Source organism: Diceros bicornis, chromosome 1 (genome assembly GCF_020826845.1).
Source record: "Diceros bicornis minor isolate mBicDic1 chromosome 1, mDicBic1.mat.cur, whole genome shotgun sequence".
NCBI classification, from domain to species: domain Eukaryota; kingdom Metazoa; phylum Chordata; class Mammalia; order Perissodactyla; family Rhinocerotidae; genus Diceros; species Diceros bicornis.
Genome location: NC_080740.1, coordinates 90,480,363 through 90,506,499, shown reverse-complemented (window position 1 = coordinate 90,506,499; position 26,137 = coordinate 90,480,363). Strand labels below are relative to the sequence as shown.

Here is a 26,137-nt window from a genome sequence, read left to right as displayed (position 1 = left end):
TTTAAACTCCTACTTATTTGGTTATTAGTAGGAACAGGGAGCAGATATACCAATGTGAAAAATGGAAGCGGATTTATCTTTGCCCAATTTTAAAAGTCCTGAAACTAGCAACAACTTTACCTGTGTTGTCCACAAAGAATCAGTGGAAAAGACGCAAAGCTAACCTGAGCAGTTATCCATTTGTCCCCATTACATGACACCTGAGTCTCTGCCATGGAAAGTGTTTCCACCCCAGCTCCTGCCAAATAAACTATGCTAGACGTTGTTCCTGGCTCATAGGCAAAATCAGTTCTATCACAGCCTGTGCCACCTATGGCCCTGAGTAACTGATTCTGAAACAATTCCCCATTTTCACATCCTGGCACTGTCAGGTCAATGTTATGGCCTTGCCCTCACACTGCCTCAGTTTCTATTATTTCATTACCCTGGCAACTGAAGGAAAGCTAATTCAGGAACAAACTCCTCTCACTCCCACCCCAAAGTTCTTCTCTTTCTGCAATTCCTGGAGGCAGGCCACTAGTGATGTATAATCTGCTCACCCAGAATGGCTCCCTAGTGGTTTCTCATCTTGTCATTTAAAACAGATGGCACATGTAAATCCCTTAACTGCTCTAACCCCACATCACCACCCAAAGGTTAGTAACTTCTCCAACCACAAATTCCTGGGTACCATATCTGCCTAAGCAGCTTTCTCATGTGTTAACTGATACAGCTACATCTCCTTCAGAGGAAGAATGTGCTGGGAGGGAGGCTAACGGTGTCAGTCCATACCTCACTGACTAGAGTGACCCCAAGCTCCACTCTGTCTCAACCTTGCTTTCTTTAGAAACGGAACATGATTTAGAGGTCTTGAAATCAGAAAACCTGGCTTTCAATCCAGCTCCTCCATCTATATGCTCTAATGTGACAAGTCATCTCACCAAACTTAACTCTCAGTTTCCTCATCTGCATCATGGAAAGGTGAAAAGGTCTCATCTTTATGGGTTGCTGGGAGGATAAAATAACATGACATAAATGTAAATAAAGTGCTTGACACACAGCAAGTGAGTTTCTGTGCCCTTCTCTACAATCTAGGGTCCTGAGCCTTTGTTGTCATTTATTTCCAGAATGAGAACATGGACCAGACCCTGTCAACATTATGCATGGGAAGACCAAAGGGCTCTGAGAATCCTGACTAAGAACAAGGAGCACTCTGAATGGATCATGGCACCAACCTGCTGGTCGCTTGGTTAGATTGAGACAGTCTGCATGGTAAACTTTTGGGCAGCCTGGCTTCTTACAGGAGACGAGCTGGCCAGCATCCCCACAGCTGAAACACTCATCCTCTCGCTCCTTTGTGATTTCACCTTGGGTCCTGCGCTTCCCCTGTTGCTTCTTCTTGAATTTCCTTGACTTCTCTTCCGTGGCAATGGGTTGATTCTAGAGGTCAGATATTGAGCAGTCAGCATTCTGTCGACACATTAGTTGTGTGATCTTGACCAGGTTAACTATCCTCTCTGAGCCCCAGTCTCTCCTCTGGGAAGAGACTGTCCTCATAGACTGTTGTAAAGATAAGAGAAAATGCAGGAAAGGCACCTGGCAAATCATAGGTACCCAATAAAGGGCTGCATTAATTGTAACTTTTTTATCAATTACTTCTGCTATGTGAATGAAATAAAAGAGAAATGTGCTTTTCTTTGTTGACACACAAGGCTGGTGTTACAGGTCACCCTTTCATAAGTTTTAGTTTTATGTTTGTCTAATTTCAAAACTAAAGAAGACTTCTCTAGGTGTGTGCACACACATGTCTTAACTTATTCAACAAACCTTCACTGAGCACTTAGTATGAGTCATGTGTCAGGAAGACACAGAAAACTAATTCATGGTCCTTGCCCTCAATAAGCTATGAATCTTTAAGTCAAATTAGGTTCATGTCCAGCACTCCCCAAAGCAGGTCCTGTTGCAACCAACAGGTCTTCTCTGTGCTCCCTACAGCCCACACTTGGTCACCAAACCCCATGGTTTTCATCATATTATCTACCTTGGCCTAGAAACATCCAGGACCAATCTGATTTATTATTAGCCCACACTGATCTCCTGCCATTTCTAAACTTCTGCTCTTGAATTTGTCTCATTGATACACGTGTGAAATGCTACACAGACCTTAAGGATATAGAAACTGACATCCCCAGTGCGCACAATACCATTAAACTTGGGTTAAACTCAGTTACTATTTTAATTTACAGAGAGTAAGTCAACTGGCCATCTTAAGGAACTAAGACCATTTAACCAACCATCTGAAGAAAAGACAAAACAAAATCCAATAACATAAAGATAATTTTCCTTATTTAATAAGATAAAATAATTAATGAGTGTTCTTCATCTTCATGTGTTATTGCTCAAAGTGATTATCCTCTTTAGTTATTGGTTTCTATGCTAATTTGCATTTCTTAGTCCTTCATCTTGACTTCATAATCAAAAAAGCATAATGGGAAATACCCAATTAGAGTTACTGTGTAGTCTACTTTGCATCACAAATTAAACTTCAATTTTCAATGTGAGACTTATGATAGAGAAATCTGGAAGCATCCAGATGTTCATATATTATGGTCCATCTATTATATAAAAAACTTAACAGTCACTACAAATGATGGTTAGCCAGCCCTGGTGGTCTAGTGGTAAAGATTAAGTGCCTTCACCGCCATGCCCTGGTTTGAACCCCCGGTCAGGGAACCGTCTGTCAGTCGTCATACTGTGGTGGCTTCCTGTTGCTGTGATGCTGAAAGAAAGCTATGCCACCGCTGTTTTCAAATACCAGCAGAGTCACCGATGGTGGACAGGTTTCAGTGGAGCTTCTAGACTAAGATAGACTAAGAAGAAGTAACTGGCCACCCACTTCTGAAAAAATTGGCCATGAAAACCCTATGAATAGCAGTGGAGCATTGTCTGATATAGCACCAGAAGGTGAGAGGATGGTGCAAAAAGACAGACAGGGTTTCACTCTGCTGTATACAGGGGTGCTAGGAGTTGGAATAGACTTAACAGCACTAACAACAACAAAATGATAGTTAAGAAGACTATGTAACAGTAAGCAAAATTTTTTATAATATCTAAGAAAAGCAGGATACAGACTTGTAAACAATTCTTAACAGTTATGGAATTAATAGTTCAGTTAAAGTGCACATAAAAAACAAGGAAGACACAACGTTTATCCTTTGTTACAATGTTAAGATCATGGATCCTATGTTTATCTACAGTGTTATATACTACATTTAGAATCTTAAATTCAGTATCAGATTCTTTGATATCTTGAGAGAGATACAGACACAGATACTGAGAATCTAAGTAGCTTATTAAGAAAGGTGAGTGAGATCAGCTGAGACAAAAAAAGATGCTGAAGTAACCTACTTTAAAGATTTCTATTTTACAGCTTTTTAAGCCAGAAATGTATCACAAATTAGAAGTCAGGTTGCTCAAAACACTTCAACAATACCCAAAGATCCTCTCTTGTATAACCACAGTGATCATCAAAATGCTTAGTAAATTACCAGTGGTCCTACTATCAACTATTCAATGTTGTTATTTTAAAGACATCTTCTTAAAATAAAGGCTCAGCCCTGCCACTGGTTAGGGAAGGAGGATCACACCATTATTCCAGATGCAAACATTTGGAAGGTACCTTTGGCCTTACACCCAAAAAGCCACTGCAGTTCGGGGCTCCACATTTGCAAACGGTCTTTCCATTCCCGAGACATTCTAGGTTGTAGTTGAAGGTAAGTTCAGTGCCTGCATGAGAGACCATGAAAATATTAATATCTATGGTTTTAACTACATTATTTCTATATTAATCACAAAGGATACTGACTTCCAAGAGAACAGATTAATTTTAGAGGATAAAAAAGGATTTAACTCTAACTCCACAATATTAATAAAATATTAATAATTCTAATCCTGTAACATTAACCAGCTAACACAACTTAGTAACAGAAAAACTTATGGCTTAACAAGTAATATTTAAAATAACTTTTACTATAGAGGTGTTAATTATCCCAAGTTGTTTTTTGTTTTCTAACCATTTAAATTCAAAATATATTAATTCCTTACCCAAAACCAAGAGACAAACAAAGACTTATTGTATATTGATGTGCAAGGCACAGGGAATGCAAGTCTGAAGAAAAGCTGTCATTCTGTGCCAAGGTGAGCATACCTTACCAGGCAGCACTCAAGGACAGACATCTCAATACAGAGTAATACTAGAGGACTCTAGACCATAGACCTAAGCCCTGGTTTTACATCCCAGTCACACCTCTGTCTAGCTGGGCGATCTGAGCTGTGGGTCCATTTGTTAAATGGAGAAATAACAATCGCACATGCTTATTGAGATAATATGACATAGTGCACATAGCAATAATTTTTAAACTTTAAAAAGAGATGTACAGATATAAAGTACAAAATGTTCCCATTCTGTCAAAAGTACATTTCATCAAAACTGAGAGCAAATAAAATATACACTCAAATGCAAAACACATTACGGAAGGCCTAACAGATAAAAGAATTTTATATATGTATACAAGAAGGTTGTCTCTGGGTGGGGGTAATGGCTTACAGTTATGTATAAAGTGACAATCAGTCAAAATTGTCAAATCTTAGGAAGATTTCCCATTGCAGATTGACCTATCTTCTGTCAGAGGGACTAATATATTGGAAATAGATCATCATTTGTTTTTTCAGTTGAGCAAGTTATAAAGCAGCTGGCTTTTATTTAGGGGTTCCAACGGTACGAATACTAGAATCATTCACGGCCTGGTGAGAAGTTCACACTGTGAGGAGCTTGCAGGAACTGAGCCTGACCAAGGTTAACAGCAGGGTCACGCCTCCCCTCGCAAACTCACTGTGAACTTACTGCACTGAATGTTGGGTAAATCTATGCACACCATTGTTTTCTTATTAAACAGTTTATGAATATATAACTGAATTTTCATAAATTTAATGTGCTTATAATGCAACTCAACCATATACATACACAAGATAGCAGGATACTGAGAATAACTTGCTGCTCACTCAGCATCCACTATGTAAACAACTGCACAAGCGGATAAATCAGAAGGTATCAGTGCACATCAAGGAAAGACTCAAACCATTCTAGAAAAGAGTCCAATTTACAATAACTTGAGAGGTCTGCACTTACAGGGGATGTCAAAGGGCATGGAGAAGAGAGAAACAAGGAGTATGACACGTGGGAGATGAAAAATAACAGGTATGTGAAGAGCCCATGAAGTTGGATGAGTAAGGATGAGAGCAAGCTGACAAGTTCTATTCCATATGCCAAGGCTGCAGCTCCTACAGGCACTCTGCATGGCACTTAGCACATTCTGTCTCATCTCCCCCATCCCACTGCACAGACTGGAAGTCAAGTGAGGACAAGAACAAGGTCTGTGAATTCCCACACCATGCTACCTGAGCTGAGGGAATACGGAAGGAGAGAGAAGAGAAATTTGTGGCTAGACGTGGTAGAGAAGGCTATCCTCATGGACACAGACAAAGTTCTGAGTACAAGTGTGGTGCTGAAAGCAGCTGGGAAAGATAAGAACTGACATCATATAACTGAGTAACATTTGAGTAATTAACACAGAGAATCACCTCCTGAGTGGTTAGAGAGAAAAATGGAGAAAAGAATGAGAGGGGTCAGACTCAAGAATCCAAGTAACATAGCTATAATACCACATACTTGACGCACTTTTTCAGGGATTAAATGAAATAGTATGCTTGGAACGGTGTCTGGCATCTGATAAATAAACGGTAGCTCTTATAGCCTTCACTTGATCATCTCTGAAGACATCCATTCCAAAAACTTGATACAAGTCAGCATGTTAAAAGCTAGGATCATTTAGTCCAGCAGATGAGTGCACAGTGATGCTCAAGCCTTGTTACCAATATTTAATACTTTATATGAAGCAATGCAAAAAAGAGAAAGGAACTAGTGGCGCAATTTTAAAATATGAAAATTGTGAGAACCTTTAAAATTCTGAAAAGCCTAAATGACTCTTAGGCAGTATATTTAAATTGTTGAGAACAAGATATACTGGGGCATGTGGGGTAGGGGTGTCCACCGATTTGAAAAAAAAAAAAAGCAACAGGCCAGAAGTTGACCAAATTGTTAATTAATTTATTGTGATTAAGTTTTCCTGAGGTAAACAACAATGACTCGGCAAACGAGAACTCTGGTCTTCATCCAGAAAATTCTTATGGGATTTCTCCTTTGATGGTAACGGGAGTATACTATTGTCAATCTTTGAATCTGTGAATCTTTGGTTTACGAAGTGGGTGAAGGGTAACCAGGAAAAGGATGCTAAGAAAGGAGATCTGGATTGCTGGTGCTTTGTAAGGCAGATCAATATTCAAAGAGTCAAAATCAGACACAGAAAGTAGAATGGTGGTTGCCACGGGCTAGGGGAGAGCGGAATGGGGAGTTAGTGTTTAATAGGTACAAAGTTTCACTTGAGGAATATGAAAAGAGTTATAGAGATGGGTTGTGGTGATGGTTGCACAACAATGTGAATTAACTTAATGCCACAGAACTGTACACTTAAAAATGGTTAAAATGGTAAATTTTATGTTATGTATATTTTATCACACCATCACCACCAAAAAAAAAAAAGAAATACCATGCCAAGTACTACCTGGAAAGCCTTTTACTGTATCCTCAGGAGTTTGCACGCCTCATTTTGGATTACAGGACATGAGATTCTTAGATGATAAAATCTGAAATTTAATTTTTAGCTCCAGGATCCTTAAATGAATCTTACCTGCTTTAATGTCACTCAGGGCAAAAAGACCAACCCGAGTATCTCCATTCACAGACCACTTCTGTGTTTCACAGTTGGGCTGGCAGCAATGATTCATGAACCGAGCATAATTTCCTTTGGGACCAGCATCAATGATCCGGTCCTAGAATTCCAAGAGATGCTGCTCATCAGACACTTCCTGAGTATTCTCTCTAACAAGCTAGAGTTCCTATTTGTAAAGTTAGAATCTCTCAGAGGAGTGGTTCTCAAAGTATAGTCCCTGGCCCAGCACTAGCGTCACCATCTGGGAACTCTTTAGAAATACACATTCTTGGGTTACTAAGAATATACACTAAAGCAGAAACTATGTGGTGGGGCCCGGCAACCTGTTATAACAAGCATGCTAGGTGACTCTGATACGTGCTGAAGAGTTTGAGGATCACTGCTCTAGAAGCAGCAGCTTGTTTCATCCTCTGAGTTAAGTAGTTCTGAACTCGGGCTACACGTTAGAAATCACCCAGGGAGAATTTAATACTGATGCCGAGACCCCATCCCAAATGGAGATCACAATGTCTGGAAGTGAAGATCTCACAAACCATAAGAATACAACTTGATAAATGTTCACAAATTTAAACACCAGGAAAGGGCTCTGTTACAAAAGCTAGTGGAAGGATAAAAAAAAAAAAAAAAAGCTAGCAGAACCTAATAGGTACAAAGAAGAATACACAGAAAAGATACACATTAGGATGCTTGAATTTGTAATAAGTTCCAAATATAACTCTAGGTATCAAAAAAATGAAACTCAACAGAAAATTCCTTTAGGGGGCCGGCCTGGTGGCGCAAGCCGTTAAGTGCGCACACTCCGCTGCGGCGGCCTGGGGTTCGCCGGTTCGGATCCTGGGTGCACACCGACGCACCACTTGTCAAGCCATGCTGTGGCTGTGTCCCATATAAAGTGGAGGAAGATGGGCACGGATGTTAGCCCAGAGCCAGTCTTCCTCAGCAAAAAAAGAGGAGGACTGGCAGATGTTAGCACAGGGCTGATTTCCTCACAAAAAAAAAAAAGAAAGAAAATTCCTTTAATTGGAAAGCTGACTTGGGTTTATAAGGTGAGTTCTATCGTCAATTTATATCACCTTCTCAATGAACTAATATTAACAAATTAGTTTCTCAATCTATAAAATAAAAGGGTAAAAGAATGATTATTTCCTTTTCTAGCTTTAAGTTTTAATCCTATAGGAAAAACGCTAAAAAACATAATCCCTAAATTACACTGGATAGTTCAAAAAGAATGCTAAATGCAGCTCTTCTGCCTTTGGCCATGGATGTACAGCCAGAAATGAGCAAACTTATCTACTCCAGAACCCTGATCAAGCAATCCTGATGAATATGGGGGTAAGAAACTGTTTTGAGCAGTGTATGACATGCCTACAAACACTACGGCTGGGACAACACTAATTTCACAATCTTACAACAATGGAAATAACACTCTCCATTACTTACTTTGTCTAGGGTGAGCATATAGAAATTAGTGATATCATGTTCTTGGGCGTAACGGATTCGAGCTCTGCACTCTTCTTCATCTATTAGCTCACCCACATACTCATTCACAAATTCACCCTAGAACAAGAAACAGCTCTTAACTTGATGGCAAAAAAGCACAACTGTGTTCACAGGTACATCTTATTTTTTAAAAATTAATGAAAATAACAGATTCTCCAAAGAAGTTCATGTGCATGTAACTAGTCACTTCAACAAAGGTTTATTTAAGAAACACAACATAAATATGATGCTTCAACTATTTGACAATGAGAACCACATCCCTGCTCCTACTGTGGCTACCAAGAGAAAGACTGGGATATACAGGATACTAAAGAACAACCAAAATGGAAGTAAGTAAACTAAGGCTCCATTATAATGATGAAATTAACGGCAGACCCCTTTACCTGCCCAAGCACCTAAAAGTCAGTTTCCCTAAACTATGTTTTCTCCTTGGAACATGGCCTGCCTACCGCTCTTTCACATTTTACACCACCGTCCTCCTGACTCACTACACTACAGTCACACTGGCTTTCACTCATGCTGTCCCCTCTACCTACAATGCTTTAACACTCAACTGGCCGAGGCCAACAACTACCTATCTTTCAAGTCTCAACTTAAAATATTCTCAGAGACAAGCTAGTTTCAAGCACTTTGCAACATGCCACCAGAACCCCTTTGTGCTTCTACATTGGGTGATAACTTGTTCAATGTCTATCCCCGTCTAGAATGTAAACTTTATGAAAGCATGGCCCCCATGTCTGTTATTGATCACTGCATCCACAGCACAATGCCTGATATACACAGATAGATCAGAGATACTTAGCAAATGACTAAGCAGATCAACCCATATTCATTTCCTTTCCTAGAAACAAACTTCAGTAAAATTCTTCGGAAGGTACAACCAGAGTAAGGTTTGTTTTATTAAAATGTCAAATAAGATTTATTCTACACAAAGCTGTACAATATTATTTATTAGAAACTTGCAGATCCTTCCAAGTTTGAAGTTGAAGATGTTACTGCATTTTCATTAGAGAATACCTAATTTTCTTCTCCTTCATGTTCCATGAACCTAACCCTATTCCCTTAGTAAAAAGATTTTATGTTATTAGTAGGTGATTAACACCTCTGTATCAAACACTCACTGTTCTCTCTCTTTTAACTATAGGTTCCAGGATTTTCACAAAAGAGCAACTAAGGTCATAGTATCTCTATGAATTTCCCTCATTTTTTCATTCTTATACATAGTGAACATGATCAACACTAAGGACTTAAGAGATAAAAGAGACTATTCTCAAGCCTCAACTCTGGAAGGATATGGGAAGATAAAAATATGGTTAATCCCTACACTACATTATTTTCCTCTATGATCAATTTTCTCATAGTAATCAAGAGGGATTACTCACACTAAGAAATTACCAAGAAGAAAAAAAAAATCTGGAAATTAAGAAAAGTTTTCTCCACCTTTTTAATATCTGTTTTTGTCCGGAGACCCCAGCCCCTCTGTAATGTGCGAAAAATTTCAACCTCTGGATACTGGCGCTTAGTGAAGCATTGGTTTTGGCAGCGCCCTCCGGCAGGACAGACGGTGGGGTGGCACTCATAGAGCAGCATGCGGTTGATACACTCAGAATCTATCCCACAAGGGTTCTCATCAGTAGCTTTACAGTTGCAACGAGGAATTTCAGACAAGTCTGCGGTGAAGATCTGTACTCTGCCAATAGGACGGTTCACCTAGAGAAAAAATACATATTATAGTAAATCAGGCAATTCAACACAAGACAATTCAGGACCTATAAAAGGCAAATTTCTCCTCAGAAAAGCGGCATGCCACATTTTACATGATTTTGAACTATTAAGATTTAGCAGTATTATTCACAATAGTTAAAATGCAGAAGCAATCCAAGCATCCATGGACAAATGAATGGACAAGCAAAATGTAGTATAAATAATGAAATATTATTCGGCCTAGAAAGGAAGGAAATTCTGACACTTGCTACAACATGAATGAACCTGGAGGACATTATTTTACGTGAAATAAGCCAGTCACACAAATACTGTATGATTCTACTTATCTAAGGTACTTAGAGTAGTCAAAATAGACAGAAAGTAGAATTGTGGTTGCCCAGGGCTGAGAGGAGGAGAAAATAGGTAGTTATTGTTGAATGGGCATGGAGTTTCAGTTTTAAAAGATGAAAAGAGCTCTAGAGATGAATGGTGGTGATGGTTGCGAACATTATGAATACATTTAATAACACTGAACTTCATGCTTAAATATGGTTAAGATGGTAAATTTTATGTTATCTTTCTTTTATCACACAAAAAAATTCGAGGAAATAAAGATTTAGGCAGTTTGACACAAAAATAAAGCCTCACTTGATACACAAAACATGAATTCCATAAATTTTTTTTAAAAAATCATAATTTCAAAGCTGGTAGGCCAGGTGAATTGTAAACTGGATTTTTGCTATTGCCAGTGTCACTTTAGCTTCCACATTAAAAACACACCCTTCTTAAAGGGTAAATGGTTGGCATGAAAACATCCTTGGCAAACACTGTATGACTTCACTCATATGTGGAAGATAAACCAACACACGGACAGATAGAACTGTTTGGTGGTTACCAGGGGCAAGGGGGTAGGGGGTGGGCACAAGGGGTGAAGGGATGTCTTTACATGACTGACAAACAATAACGTACAACAAAAATTTCACACACACACACAAACAAACAAACATCTTTGAGTAACGGGGATTCCTATATGTGAAGATGTATTTTAATATTTACTATCATAATTTTAAATCTTTTTAATAGACCGCAGCAGTATCACTCATGCATTTATTTAGTAGTGGTGCCAGTACTTTACAGCGAAAATCCAGTGTTGATTAAACCACAACGTCAAACAGCTGCTGTGATACTGAGTTTTTACATACACTACAAAACAATGCTGAGAAAAAAAATTAACATTCCATAATAGAAATGGATCTGTGCACTATGAGAATGAGTCTCCCCCCCGATATGATTTCACTAGGAACAGTCAAACTGCGAGTCTTCAAAAACCCATCCCATACATAAAATTTTACTCTTCAGAAATTACTCGATTTTAATAAATTACTTTACTTGCCAGACTGTTGTGAGAATAAGAAATAGATGTAATTAAAGGGTCTACTACAGAGCCTAGCAGCCTCTTAAATATGGTAGATATAATTAAATTCTCTTTCTTTTAATGTCCCTTATAATTGTTTCTGTCACATCAAATCTTCTAGATTACCAATGCAAATCAATCTAAAATCAGTATGATTATCTAAATAGTTATTTCCATCCTCTAAATTCTCAAATGGTTTCATTTCTAACACTTTATTGTTTGCCTCCTATTCTTTAACAATATTATAAAATCTATAACACGTTTATAGAAATATTGTCCTCAAACCAGGTCTCTATAACAACTTAAAAGGACGTTAAGTCTCATCGCCAGATCTCTTGGTAGATTCTTCAAAATACTAGTAAAAACTAGAAACTTCTTGTTAATGGAGGAAAATTCTCACCACATTCAACAGGAAGCCACAAATCGACTGAGTAAGGCAAGTTCTAAGAGGAGAGAAGACAAGGGCTAAGCTCTGTCAGCTGAGACTACAGGTCCTACACAGGGCATGTGAATATTCACCTGATTCAAGATGACTATCTTTACCCAACACCCCCCACAAAAGTTTCATCCTACTCCTTTTCTCTACATAAAGGTAATGTTTCAATCATTCTTTCTTGACATCTGATCTAACCTGTTATTAATCCCAAATAAGTTTCTTATCTAACATAATATGAAGCAAAAACACAAACACGGTTAAGTAAAAACAACACAGATATGTAATTGCAGGTAAACATTCACTCTAGATCAGGGATCGACAAACTTTTTCTGTAAAGAGCCAGACAGTAAATATTTTTCGTTTTGCTGGCCATAAGATCTCTGGTGCATGTAACTCAACTCTGTCATTGTTGCACAAAAGCAGTCATAGACGATATTTATAAATAAATGAACAAGCATGCTGTGTGCCAATAAAACTTATTATTTATTGGACACTGACATTTGAATTTCATAAAATCTTCAACATGTCAGGAAATAGTCTTTATTTCTTTCCCAATCATAGGAGGCCAGAATTGGCCCATGGACCATAGTTTTTCCAACCCCTATTCTAAATATCTTCTCTGGTAATATGTTGGCTTTAAAAAAATAAAAAAAGGGGGGGGTGGTGGTGCAGCCCTATGGCCTAGTGGTTAAGTTCTGCATGCTCCACTTCAGCGGCCCAGGTTCGGTTCCCAGGTGCAGACCTATGCCACTCATCGGCACCCATGCTGTGGCAGCCATCCACATACAAAACAGAGGAAGACTGGCACAGATGTTAGCTCAGGGCAAAATTTTCCTCAAGCAAAGAGAGGAAGATTGGCAATGGATATTAGCTCAGGGCAAATCTTCCTCAGCAAAAAAAAAAAAAAAAAGTGAAGGAAAGAAGCTGGCCTTTAAATTCTGTGATTAGATCACCCACAGGAGGTTGCTCTCTCAATAGCCAGGCTCAACATGGTTGATGTGCTACTCTGAAACGTCTACCTTGCTGTTATCTGACGTCTATGACTAAACCAGACTACTTTCCCTCTTTTTGAGGCCTCACTACACTTCAGTGTTATGTTTCCATGCCCAATAACTCCATTTAACTCTCAGTATGCCACCAGGATCCATTTAGACCCAATTTTAGGTTTTGAGTTACATTTTTTCAGCAGTTTTAACTATTTTTAAGGATGATATTTTATGACTTTTATTCTTTCTTAGAAGTCTCCCAAAGACCAAAAAGAAAATTTACTTATTTTCAAAAAAAAAGAAGAAAACTTATTCTACCTCGCAACTACCATGTAGGTCCATGAGACCCTTTTATAAATCTAAGCTATATTATGGAATTTTAGTGTTCTTACTTCTCCTGTATCTTGTAATATTTTACTATTTCATCATTACTCACTGTTACTTCATGATTCCCAACTACGTGAAAAAAGACTAAAATCATAAGAAAATGGAAAACTGATGGAATCACAAAAGCATGATGCAATAGTGAAATAGTCACACTACAGTTTTTGTATTGCATTGTCCAAAGTACTATATCACCTTTCCAGAAAGATTAAAGACCGAGATAACATCTTTGTACTCTGCTTCTAGTAGGGTTGCTGGATAAATCCAGGACACCCATTAAATTTGAATTTCAGATAAACAATAGTTTTTTCATTTAAGTATGCCCCATGGAATATTTGAGACATACTTAGCCATACTAGACTCTAAAGATGGTGGTGAAATTGATCTGTAAGTAAAATCTCAGACGACAAGACTTCAGAAACTCAAAAATCAATGAGTATGCCAACATTGTATTTCTAATGACAAAAATATATACATATATAGCGTTCTCATCCAGGAGTGACATCATCACAAAAATTTTACAATAAGAACCCAGGCAATCTCATTTTGTTAATAGAGCTGAGAGTATTCTTTCATATTTTCTGATGTTTGAGCACCAAAACTAACTTGATAAAAAGATTTTTAGGGGCTGGTCTGGTGGTGCAGCAGTTAAGTTCACGCACTCTGCTTCAGCAGCCCGGGGTTCACGGGTTCGGATGCTGGGCACAAGACATGCTGTGGTGGCATCCCACATACAATAGAGAAAGACTGGCACAGATGTTAGCTCAGGGACAAACTTCCTCAAACAAACAAACAAAAAGGTTTTTTTAAAGATGTTTTAGGGGCCGGTCCAGTGGCATAGCGGTTAAGTGTACGCGCTCCGCTGCGGCGGCCCGGGGTTCGATCCCGAGTGCGCACCGACGCACCGCTTGTCAAGCCATGCTGTGGCGGCGTTCCACATAAAGTAGAGGAAGATGGACACGGATGTTACCCTAGGGCCAGTCTTCCTCAGCAAAAAGAGGAGGATTGGCAGATGTTAGCTCAGGGCTGATCTTCCTCCCGCCCCCCACCCCAAAAAAGATGTTTTAGTAAATCCTAAAATGTCTACTAAATTTGTTCTTCACTATTCCTTTATTTTTACTTCTATAAATTATTCATAAAATGACTTAAAAATGTAAAAAAATATTAAGGGTCCATTGGACCCAGATGATAAATGGCGATGACTCTTTTACCAGGTATATTAAGAGTCAGGTCCACCCAACATGAATTCTCCTGACCTTGGGCATCCTAGTCACACTGATCACCTAAAATATGTTTAATATCAGCCATAACCAAAAAGCCTTACCATGTGTACTATTCACACTATCTCAGGGCCATTTATCATTTTTTATCATGGCTCTTTGGTCCCTTTCAAACCACAAGATGCTGACTGTGAACAGAATCTAATCCAATTCACCTGTATGAAGGCTTTCCAAAGCAACAGAAAAGACTATCAATGCACAATTGATTTTATAAAGTGTACACAATGTGCTAGGAATGGTGCTCTGGCACTTTTTCTTATCTTCTTCACGCTCACACCTCTACCCTAAAGTAAGTGTCCTTGTGCTTCCAATTCTCATCATGAACAAAGTGGGAAAAGGGCAAGCTATACAGGGTCTCTCCTGGAGACGGAATCTCCTGAGTCTTTTCTTACCTTTATATGTTTATAAGGTGGTGGCTTCTTGTCATTCTTTCTGTCTTCTTGCAGCTGTCTTAGCTCTTTTTGGGCCTTTAACTCCTCAAACCTTGCTGCAGCTTCCTGAAGAGCTAAGAAAACACACAACACAGCCACTTAGTCTCTGGGTGGAGTTGTTTAGTTAACTCTTTTCTTTTATATAAGTTGGAGAAAATCCATGTTTTAGACAAAAAGTCAACCAACACTATATACAAAACTAAGAAGTACATATGACTTCTATTTCCAAGTAAGTTATAGCCCCCAGGATATTCAGATGTAGCCTTAAGACAAAATATAATCCAGCACTAAATGGCACAATACAGATGACCAGCTTCATACAACTAGACTGCATTTGCTCAGCAAAGTCACTGCTTTTAAGCCTAATTCTTTCCACAGACCTGAATCTCCTGCTTCCAGAAACATTCTGCCTCCTAGCTGCCCCGGGTAACACACCATGTTCCTCTGGAAGAAATTCCAAGTTTCAGTTTTCCTCTTCTTGCCTCTTCACTACAGTATCTGTTCTACTCTTCTCCAAAGCCTCATTCTGTAAATATGAACTATTAGCTCTAACGATACCAAGGCAGATCTTCATAGCTGATCTGCATTCAAGTCTTGTACATTTTCATATGCTTAAAAGATTGTAATACCTAACAAGTTTAACAAAGTCTTAAGATTCTCATGCTTCTCCACTTAAAAAAATTTTTTTATTGATTATTCTTGACCCAGGTTAAAAACACGGAACAGAATTCCAACTCCTTCCTCTCTGTGGCTTTCCCCATGTTGTCAGTTCTTTTAAAAAATTTTTTCCTCTGATTCATCTCTTTTTCTCCATTTCCCTGTCACCATCTTACAGAGTTTATTGCCTGGAGTCCTCTAAATTGTTCTAAAATCCCTCCTTCCTTCCTTGTTATTCAGCTTGTCCTGCCTACTCTATCTACTTAATGTCTCTTCAGTACCTATCATCCTCCCCACTCCACGGACACTTCCTGTGACAGCCTTGTCATCTCTGCCTAGAACTACTGAAACAGCCACCTCATTGACACTCCCGGTTGTAGCCTCTCACCTTCTACGGTCCCGATATTCCACTGAGATTGAGATTTTTAAAACTCTGCTCAGACCATGTAACTTATCTACCTTTTTTCAGGCCAACAGCCCAGTGCTACCCCGCCCCTGTGTTTAAACTATACCAAGTAAATACTTGGAGGTTGCTAACTCAGCAGGTTAGATTCAATGTGTGCTTTCACATGTGCTGTCTTGTTCCAACATTTTAAGTTGTCAACTTCCTCATAGTCAGTGTACGGGTTAAGAGTTTGGATTCTGGAGCTCAACCCACTACAGTTTAAAACCTTCCTCTATCATTACTGGGATTTTGGACAAGTAATGTAACTTTTTTGTGCCTCAGTTTCCTCATGTGTAAGATAAGGATAATGGCATCTAGCTCCACAATGACATAAAGCAGAAAACAAACATTGAACAGGGCCTGGTAAACAACAAATGGTAACTATTATTATTATGGTTCATCTTTCCATCCATGACTTCCAAACTTCAATCCCCAAATTAGTTATGCTTCCTCTTGGGTCTGTTCTCACAGCATACCATGCACACTTCTGCCACAACACTCAATGAATGGCATTTTGACTGCTGGTATCTGTGTCCAGTTCCTCCATAAAATCATGTGTTCTGTGAAGGCAGAGGCACCCAGAAAACCCAGAGTCGAGGCACAGAAAGAACTGAGCTTCGGCAGGCTCAGACGCGATGTTCCCTACACTCCACCTTCTCCCCCAGTCTTGGTGGTGAAGAACTCTGTGCAGGCCAAAGATGTTGGTCACTTGGTCCCAGACCATCTTAGACTAAAAGATTCAAGACCCAAGCTTCTGTAGTATTAATATTGATAACCCATATCTACACAGAAACCACATGGCCATCGGAATAACATGAGGCAAACAGAATCTATGTTAAACTTGTTCCCTATGGACATCATTCTCATTCCCCATCAAGGAAGTTTCACCTGATTAGAACCCCTCTTCACCTCACTGTGCAGATAAAATCTTATACTTCCATGTCCAAATATATTCAAGTAACAAGAGATAGGTGTATTGCCTTTTGAAGGACAGCTAAAGGAAGAAAGTAATTATCATTGATGGAAAACCACGTATGTGCCCTGCAGACTGATTTTTTTATTATCTCGTTCAATTCTCAGAACAACCTTTACTCATTATATAGTAAGAGAAAACTGAGGCTCATAGTTGACTTAACCCATCCTGGTCCCAAATGTCCCCACTCCTTCTCTGCTAGACCAGCTTACAAAAATCTCTTGATTCACAACACTTAAGCTTTGAATTTTACTATCTTAGTTTGCTCTACAATTATTGATGCACTTTATTTCTTCCCAACAAACTAAAAAAAAAATCTCCTTGAAACAAATGTGGCTCTGCTAGAGATTCTGGCCCTTGCCCGGTCAACCAGTGTTTCTTGTACAAAATAGTTCCAAAGTTCCAGTACTTGATGAGATGCTGAGAAAACAGAACTGATAAGACAAAAAACCTCCTCCAAGGAAATTCCAGTTAAGTAAAGGTTAGGCTCAAAAATAACGAGGTATGTGGGCTAACTTGCCTGCAAAGTCCTATACCTGCAGCTACATACTGCCCCCAGAGGGCAGAACGCAGCTGCCAATGGAAGGTATGTGAATTCTAACAAAGCAGATACTCGGGCAACAGAGGTCTGTGTTGGTCTGAGAAACAAAAAGGATCAGTTTACCTTTTTTATACGTCCCATCCACTCCTTTGCCCATCTTATCCTTGCTGCTCACATCCCCCTCCATGTAGGGAAAGACTCGGGCCTGGTGAGTCCACAGATAGTCATTAGACCCAAAGAACAGCACAGGGAACTCGCCTACATCATGTCTCATCTTATCGATGTTGGAAGGTACAGCTCGAGGATGGCATATCTCAGCTGGCCACCACCTGGGAAAGGTAAAAACAAGGAAAGAAACCTCTAGAAGGCTGCAAGGCACTAGGAAACTAACCTAGTTTCAGGACAGGAATAAGGAACAGCAATGTCTGTCTATCACATTAAAGTCTGACCTAAGGCATTCTTACAACCTAACTAGAGAACAAATAGTATGTGCCAAAGGCCTGAAAACACCCACACTCATGCACATGCTCATACACACACACTCCCTTAGATTCAGTTATTCTCTTTCAAGGAATCTCTGAGAGGAAATAATTAGAGATATGACAAAGCTTTATGACTATTATGTTTATCAAAGTATTGTCTATAAGAATAAAAACCTGGAAATAACCTAAATACTTAACATTAAGGGAATAATAGAAGTAACTATGGTACACTGAATAATGAAATACAATTTGGCCTTTAAAAAGAAAACTTTCAGGGGCCGGATGAGTGGCGCAAGCAGTTAAGTGCGTGCCCTCCGCTGCGGTGGCCCGGGGTTCGCCAGTTCGGATCCCGGGCATGCACCAACACACTAGTTGGCAAGCCATGCTGTGGCGGCGTCCCATATAAAGTGGAGGAAGATGGGCAAAGATGTTAGCCCAGGGCAGTCTTCCTCAGCAAAAAAAGAGGAGGATTGGCAGATGTTAGCACAGGGCTGATCTCCTCTCAAAAAAAAAAAAGGAAAAAAGAAAACTTTCAATAATTATTTGGAGCATATAAAAATGACACCAGGAAAAAAAAAAAGCACATAAATTAAATTAACCACTTTAGGAAGAAAGACAATTTGGCATTAGCTGTTAAAGCTGGAAGTCGCTACCCTGCTATTCTATTCTGAGAATGCCCTACACAAGCTCCCGTGCAAGTACACCAAGAAACACTGACAAAATGTTCATAGTGCAAACAGCAGAACTGATAAATGAACTACACTACCTTGTATGACTATATAAAGGGGTAGAACAGCAAAGTATGAACGAACTAGAGCACTGCAGTAACCACAATAAATCTTAGGAACATAAGAGTGAATGAAAAAAAGCAAGTTGCAGAAAAATGTAACAATAATTCCTTTATATAAATGTACAAAACATGCAGAACAATACATTATTGGTAAACCTATACAGCAAGGCAAAAGAATAAAACACACAAAATGCAGTAGGGTGGTTATCTCTGAGGGTGGGGAGAGAATGGATTCAGACAGGTGCATGGAGGGAGCCTTAAATGGACCAATAATGTGCTATTTCCTTAACTGGGAGGTATGTACACAGGTGTTCCTTTTGTTATTCTTTAAAATCATGCATATTATAACATTCTTCTGTATATTCCATGTTCAACAAAAATAATTTATAAAGAAAAAGCAAGGCACAAAACTAGGTATAAACTATAAAGCCAATTATTTTGAAGGTGCATATACTGGCGTGTCTGCAAGTAAATATGCCAAAATGTTAGCAATGTATATTCCTTGTTTGTGAGACTATGGGTTTCTTTTCATTAATGAATTTTCTCCCAAGAATGTGTATTATTCCAATTATTGCAAAACACAGAGTGAGTTTTTCTTCTTTTATAATGGAAAGTTAATGGAGGGGAGTGGACCTTGCTTAATCAGAGAGATTTAAAAAAAAAAAAAAAAGTTAAGCATTGTATCTATGAGATCCCAAGAAACAGGATGGTAAAAGAAATGTGTGCCAGTCTCCTCACCTGTATCGCCCAACTTTTACCCAGACAATTTCCCTGTAGTGTGGCTTTTTGCCTGCCTTACAGTCATTGCAATACCAGTTTCCTTCAGGGATATCAATGTTCAGGCATTCACGATGAAAAGCAGCAGGGCAAGAATCACAGCACAGAAGGCTGCCTCCTGTGGAAATCAAAAAATCTGGCACTCAGGATCACAAGGCTGCATATAAGGACCCATCTGAAACAGATTTTGCTCAGTTCCTAAACAATTCTTTATCTCCCAGCCAAGGGCTTAGTGATTTAATTAGTTGTTCAGACTGACTTTTCTATAAGAGGATTCCCATTCCGATATTCCTGAACCACACCCATGAAGGTTTGTTAGGTTCACACCAAATAAACATGAGATCTTACTGGCAAACTTAGATTAGGGCAATGAAATTAGAAGCATATCTCTAAACGTCATATATGTGTATATATGCACACATACATTTCTTCCACTTCACTAAAAGACTAAATAAAGAATATCAGTGACACACAAGTATAGCTTTAGCTAATGTCAGATAAGAGCTCCAACATCATATGACCTTGGGGAATTCACTTTTCTTGCTGAGCTGTAATTTCTTCAATGGTAAGGTGTTTTCTACAATGAACAATAATCACATCTGTTTGAGGACTAAACAAGAGAATAAACTGCCTAGTAGTATCTGACATATAAGTATTTCCATAAGGTCAGTTCCTTCTCCCCACTTTTTTTTTTGGTGAGGTAGATTAGCCCTGAGCTAACACGTTGCCAATCCTCCTCTTTTTGCTAAGGAAGATCGGCCCTGGGCTAACATCCGTGCCCATCTTCCTCTACTTTATGTGTGGGACACCTGCCACAGCACGGCTCGATATAAACGGTGAGTAGGTGCGTGCCTAGGATCCGAACTTGCAAGCCCAGGGCCACCAAAGCTGAGTGCGCGAACTTAACCACTAACACCACAGAGCTGGCCCCCAGTTTCTTTTTAAATTACTAACTTTCAAATCTTTTTTGTTTGGCATTCTCATGACACCCATGGACTCTTTTCAGAAAAACATTTATAAATGCATACACAACACATAAGATAAAAGACACCGATTGTATTAAAATATAATGATCAAAATATTAGGACAAGAGATTAGTTATGTTTCTTTGTAATGCATAAATAACAGGATCTAACAGTGGTAATGATTGCAAATGATATTTCAAAGAATCTACAACTGTAATATCTGTGATTTTCATTGGTGACAAAAATCACAGGTACTTATGTGGTTTGCTGCCTAAACTTCAGTTAGATGTAAGTTTCCCCCCTCCATTCAAGTTTTCAGAAACCAGGTTAATTATATATATTACAGTGATGATGAAGTTATACATCCATGTCCACCTTGGGCTCCCTGTGCCTCTTCTATCTCATAAAATCCTATGAAATCTTAATTTTGTGACACTATCCTTGTATAATTTCTACTGGTGCTGACCTTTTCCTTTTCTCAATGACCTACAGCAGGCTCTCAAAACAAGCTTTGGGGTGTCTGTTCCTTTTGTTGGGGCCAGAAATGTGCGCTTGAGACCTGCCTTCTGCTTCAACTGGAGCTCTCATTTTATCGGTGTTGTATACCAGAGCTCAGATTCAGAGTGAGATTTCATTTGGAAAAAAATCTGTTGCTACAAAACAAGTTTGAAGAATTTGTTTACTCAATACCTACACATCCTGTACTCTACACTCTGAAACCCATATTAAGCTATTCTTGTGCATTTTATCGACAAGTCAAATAATCTTAGCATGGGACATGAAGAGTGACGTAGGGTCAAGTTTAATGCCCCAATAATGGAATACCTGCTACAATAATGAATACCTACTACACTAATGGAATTATACTTAGTTACCTGCTGAGTCACAATTTGATTGATTTGGCAGTTTGCCAACTACATGGTCTTGGTAGAAAAATCTTCCTTTTACTATGCTGGCACCATGACACACTAGAAATATTTCATCTACAATGAGGCATTAGAATTATGCCTTCAAAGAAGGATATAACATGAAAAAGAATCTGAACAGAATACCCAGTGAAGAAAGGCCAAGGGTCAGAGCTGAGGAGAAAAAGTGGCAGGCAGATTAGTTTTGCAGGGAAGGACATAATGGGGTATGAGCTGAGGAAAGAAATCAACAAGATCAGTCTGGATAGATGGATGGGAGGTAGGCGGGGGGGGTCTGTCTGGTGGTAATACAGGAAATGCATAGGAGAAAGAAGGGAGACAGAAGAGGGAAAAATCACATGAACCATCAAAAAGCAAAAGATGAAAAAGTGATATTTGGTGGAAGAGGATAAGAGAAAATAAATTTTAAACATATTGCTGAATCCTAGGAACTGATTCAATTTAGTAATTTACCATACTCTGGATGATTACTTTCAGTTTCTTCCTATACATGAACAATAAAATATCCTAAGACTCCATTCTTTCCCTGTCCTCTAACAGCAGCATAATCTTAGGTAACGGGATCAGCAATTTTCCGGCTTTTTAGCCTCAGGATGACTTCATACTCTTGAAAAATGGGGGAGATTCCCAAAGAGCTTTTGTTTATGTGGGCTAAAAATATTGATATTTACTAAATAGAAATCAAAACGAAGTAATTTAAAAAATATCAATTCATTTTCAAATAACAATAAACCTATGTTAATACATAAATAACATTTTTATGAAAAATAACTATTTTTCAAAACAAAGTGGTTTTTTTTTTTTTTGGTGATGAAGATTGGCCCTGAGCTAACATCTGTCACCAATCCTCCTCTTTTTGCTGAGGAAGACTGGCCCCAGGCTAACATCCATGCCCATCTTCCTCCACTTTATATGGGAGGCCACCACAGCATGGCCTGACAAACGGTGCGCGCCCGGGATCCGAACCCCCAGCCAACGCAGCAAAGCACACACACTTAACCGCTATGCCACTGGGCGGGCCCCCCAAAAAATTTTAATAAGCTCAGTGTTTTACATTTTTCCAAATATTTTTAACTGAATTTGCTGCAGTATGTTGTTTGGATTACGTACATGAAGAAAATCTGATCTCTCAGATAAACAGTCGGCAAAAGGAGTATTTTAATAACTTGTTCAATAACTGTACATATTCCTTCTTTGATACTATACAGTAAAACGCCACAGGGTAGACTTTAGTTGCAATGTCTAATCTGAAATCATATCGATAAACTTTTAGTACTACTGCATTAAAATTCATTGATCTGTCTTGCATTTTCAATGGACCTTCATGTGTGTGTGTGAGGAAGACAGGCCCTGACCTAACATCTGTTGCCAATCTTCCTGGTTTTTTCCTCTTGAGGAAGATTCACCCTGAGCTAACATCTGGGCCCACCTTCCTCTATTTTGTACTTGGGACACCTGCCACAGAGAGGTCCGCACCCGGGATCTGAACCAGCGAACCCCAGGCCACTGAAGCAGGAAGCATGAACTTAACCACTAAGCCACCGGGCCAGCCCCATCAATGGATCTTTTATATATGCGTGGTTTTTAACATCATGCACTGGTCATTTGGAAAATACTGGTTTGCTGAGTCAGGTGGATCTTCTAAATGGTGACCTATTTCATTATATATATTAAAATGTCACATTTATTAACATCACCACGATTTCTTCAGTGAATACTGGGAAGCTGTTAAGCTCAGGGTGGTAGATAACAGTTTTCCAAAATTGTAATTTTCATGTAAGAGTGCTCAAATTTTATCAATTTCTGTCAATTGTTTTCCTTGAATCGACACTCACTTTTACCCATTTTCAAGAAAATGTCTGACAAATATCCAAGGACGAAGAGTCAGAGTTTGTAAGTAATGATTACAACCAAACATAGTGTTCCACGAACAAGGCAGCTCGTTCAGACTGCACCTCAATTGCCCGAGTGCTTTAACTGAAGATAACCACCAGTATGCAACAGAACTGCTTTATGTGCACTTCCCATCTTTCCACAAATATTAAAACAATATTCACTTGATGGTCGAGATTTAATAAAATTAATAAATTTTATTTCTTTATCAAGGACATTCTTGGTGAAACTTTCATGTTTTTACTTCGAGTGTGGGGTGCCACAAAATACAATGACTGCTTTTACTAGTATGGTTTACAGCCATCACCCTGATTTGTGCTGAGGTGATAGCTGCTTTACCTGCCATTGGTTTTGCACCATCAGTGCAAATGTCAACAAAGTAAAAAGGCAAGTAGCATCTTGGTATTATTATGAAGAGTTATTTCACAGAAGCCCCTGAAACGTTCTCTGGGCCCTCTGCCCTTCCCAGGGAGTCATGGATCACACTTTGAGAGCCGCAGCTGCAGCTACTAAATTTTCTTGAGGACTCAGTTATCACTATGAGCGTCCATTACTGGACTCAGTAGCTTTTCAGTGTCCAACCATGCCACAAGTTAGGACTGCTATCACACAGGTACCTCTACCCTAAAACCATCTCATTCATTCCACTCTGGAATTAAACAGTCTAATGTTGAAACTGTTTCATCTTTCCATGTTAGAGAAACATTCAAAACTTTTGGAGTCTGCACTTCAGCCTCTCAGAAGCCTGTTTTCATTCTAAGAGAACGTCACATTTAAATGCCATTGAAAGAGTTCCTGGACCCAATTTCAACATGTGCGTGCAGGCTTCCCCACACCAACAAGCAATTCTCAGGCACCAGCAGGGTGTCTGAGAATACAACTCAATTCTAACACTAGCTACCCGGAGACAGAACCAGATTCTACAGGTAAAGGGCCCAGTCCCATAATACCGCCCTCCGCTTCAGTCTCCAGTTGCAAGACCAGGTTGCTACCTGCCAGTCTGACCCACTGGTTATAAATAAGAAGGCTCCCAGAACCTCCTCCTCAGCTTCGATTATTTGCTAGAGCAGCTCACAGAACCCAGAGAAATGTTTTACTTACTAGATCACCAACTTATTACAAAGGATATTAACGATACGAAGCAACAGCCAGATGAAGAGATGCATAGGGCAACGTCCCAGACAAAGGAGCTTCTGTCCTCCCAGAGCTTGGGAAGCATTCCAGTTCCCCAACGTGGAAACTCCCCAAACGCCCACCTTGTGGGTTTTTATGGTGGCTTCATTACGCAGGTATGACTGATAAACTCGGTGGCCCTTGGTGATTGATTCAACCTCTAGTCCCTTCCCCCTCTCCAGAAATAAGGGGATGGGACTAAAAGTTCCAACCCTCTAAATAAAGGTTGGTTCCTCTCGCCACCAGTCCAGCCCCTCCTTAGGTGCTTTGCAAAAGTAACCTTCATTAACATAAACCCAGTTGAGGGTAAAGGGCTTGTTATGAATAACAAGACACCCATTTCACCTCTATGGCTCTGAAGCATTTTCAGGAACTGAGGACAAGAGACCAAACAAAAGATGCTCCCATTTGTCTTATCACTCAGGAAATTCCAAGGGTTTTGGGAGCTATGACTCAGGAACTGTGGATGAAGACCAAATTTATCTAGAAAATATATTTTGGGGGCCAGCCCAGTGGCACAGTGGTTAAGTTCGCACGCTCCGATTCGGTGGCCTGGGGTTCGCAGGTTTGGATCCAGGGCACGGACCTACACACCGCTTATCAAGCCACGCTGTGGCAGGCGTCCCACATATAAAGTAGAGGAGGATGGGCACGGATGTTAGCCCAGGGCCCATCTTCCTCAAAAAGATAAATAAATAAAAATAATTGGTCATCTGAATGGCCAAATAGATATATTTCTTATAAATCACAATATCACAGCTGTTAAATACCAAAACTCTGTCTTTAACTTTATTCTAACCAAAAGAGAGATGGTATAATGATAAATAGGCAGCAAGGTTCACCACAAGACAGTTTTATAAGTAGTTACTATAAGAACAAAAAACAATGTCTTCTTCGTGTATTAAAACATCCCTAACTATAACAAAGTGCCACTTTCTGCCTACATAACTGTACTTAACATTCTATTTATTCTGTATTAGCACCATAGTTGGAAGATATAAACTATGTCCTAATGCAAACTGCAGCGTTAAAGAGAAAACCACAAGCCCAAAATGGCGTCACTTGTGCTAAAGCCCATAAAACCAAACCTAGATTTAATACCTAACTTAAATGTAGTTTCAACCTCTCCCAGGAATGTAAATCTTAATCAACTGGTCTGGAATTCTCTGGTCAGTACTAAAGAGGTAATCTTTCACGTAGGCCCTCTCTCCTTCCTTCAAAGGAAGAAGAGACAATCTACATGATAAAACCCTTCCCCTCCAAAAAGAGGTCCTGGGCCAAAAATAATCTTTTTCTTTTCTTTTGCTAACAGCTCCCTTGCCCCACCCTTCCTCCTATAAAAACCTTCCATTTGTAGGGCCCCTCAGAGTATCTCTCTCTGCTTGCTAGATCAGATGAATCGCCCAATAAAGCCAATTAGATCTTCAAATTTACTTCGTTCAATTTTGCTTTTTAACACTAGTCAGATTAGATTGCTATGTTACATAAATCTTAAGAGTACAAAAAAAAGGTCCAAATTGACCATTTTCAATCATAAAAAGTAGTCATAAAAC

At 39.3% G+C, this 26,137-nt stretch overlaps 1 protein-coding gene across 8 annotated transcripts in view; it reads right to left on the bottom strand.

The window, feature by feature from the left end:
• The window catches only part of NSD1 (nuclear receptor binding SET domain protein 1), a 163,458-nt gene that overhangs the window by 6,808 nt on the left and 130,513 nt on the right, over positions 1-26,137 (bottom strand). For all 8 annotated transcript variants that reach the window (XM_058546782.1, XM_058546816.1, XM_058546799.1 and 5 more), the window contains 8 exons: positions 19,589-19,745; positions 17,702-17,907; positions 14,924-15,036; positions 9,768-10,037; positions 8,268-8,384; positions 6,786-6,927; positions 3,659-3,765; positions 1,215-1,419 (listed from right to left, as the gene is read on the bottom strand). In XM_058546782.1, coding sequence (XP_058402765.1) covers positions 1,215-1,419; positions 3,659-3,765; positions 6,786-6,927; positions 8,268-8,384; positions 9,768-10,037; positions 14,924-15,036; positions 17,702-17,907; positions 19,589-19,745 — 1,317 coding nt within the window. The remainder of the gene's footprint in view (positions 1-1,214; positions 1,420-3,658; positions 3,766-6,785; positions 6,928-8,267; positions 8,385-9,767; positions 10,038-14,923; positions 15,037-17,701; positions 17,908-19,588; positions 19,746-26,137) is intronic.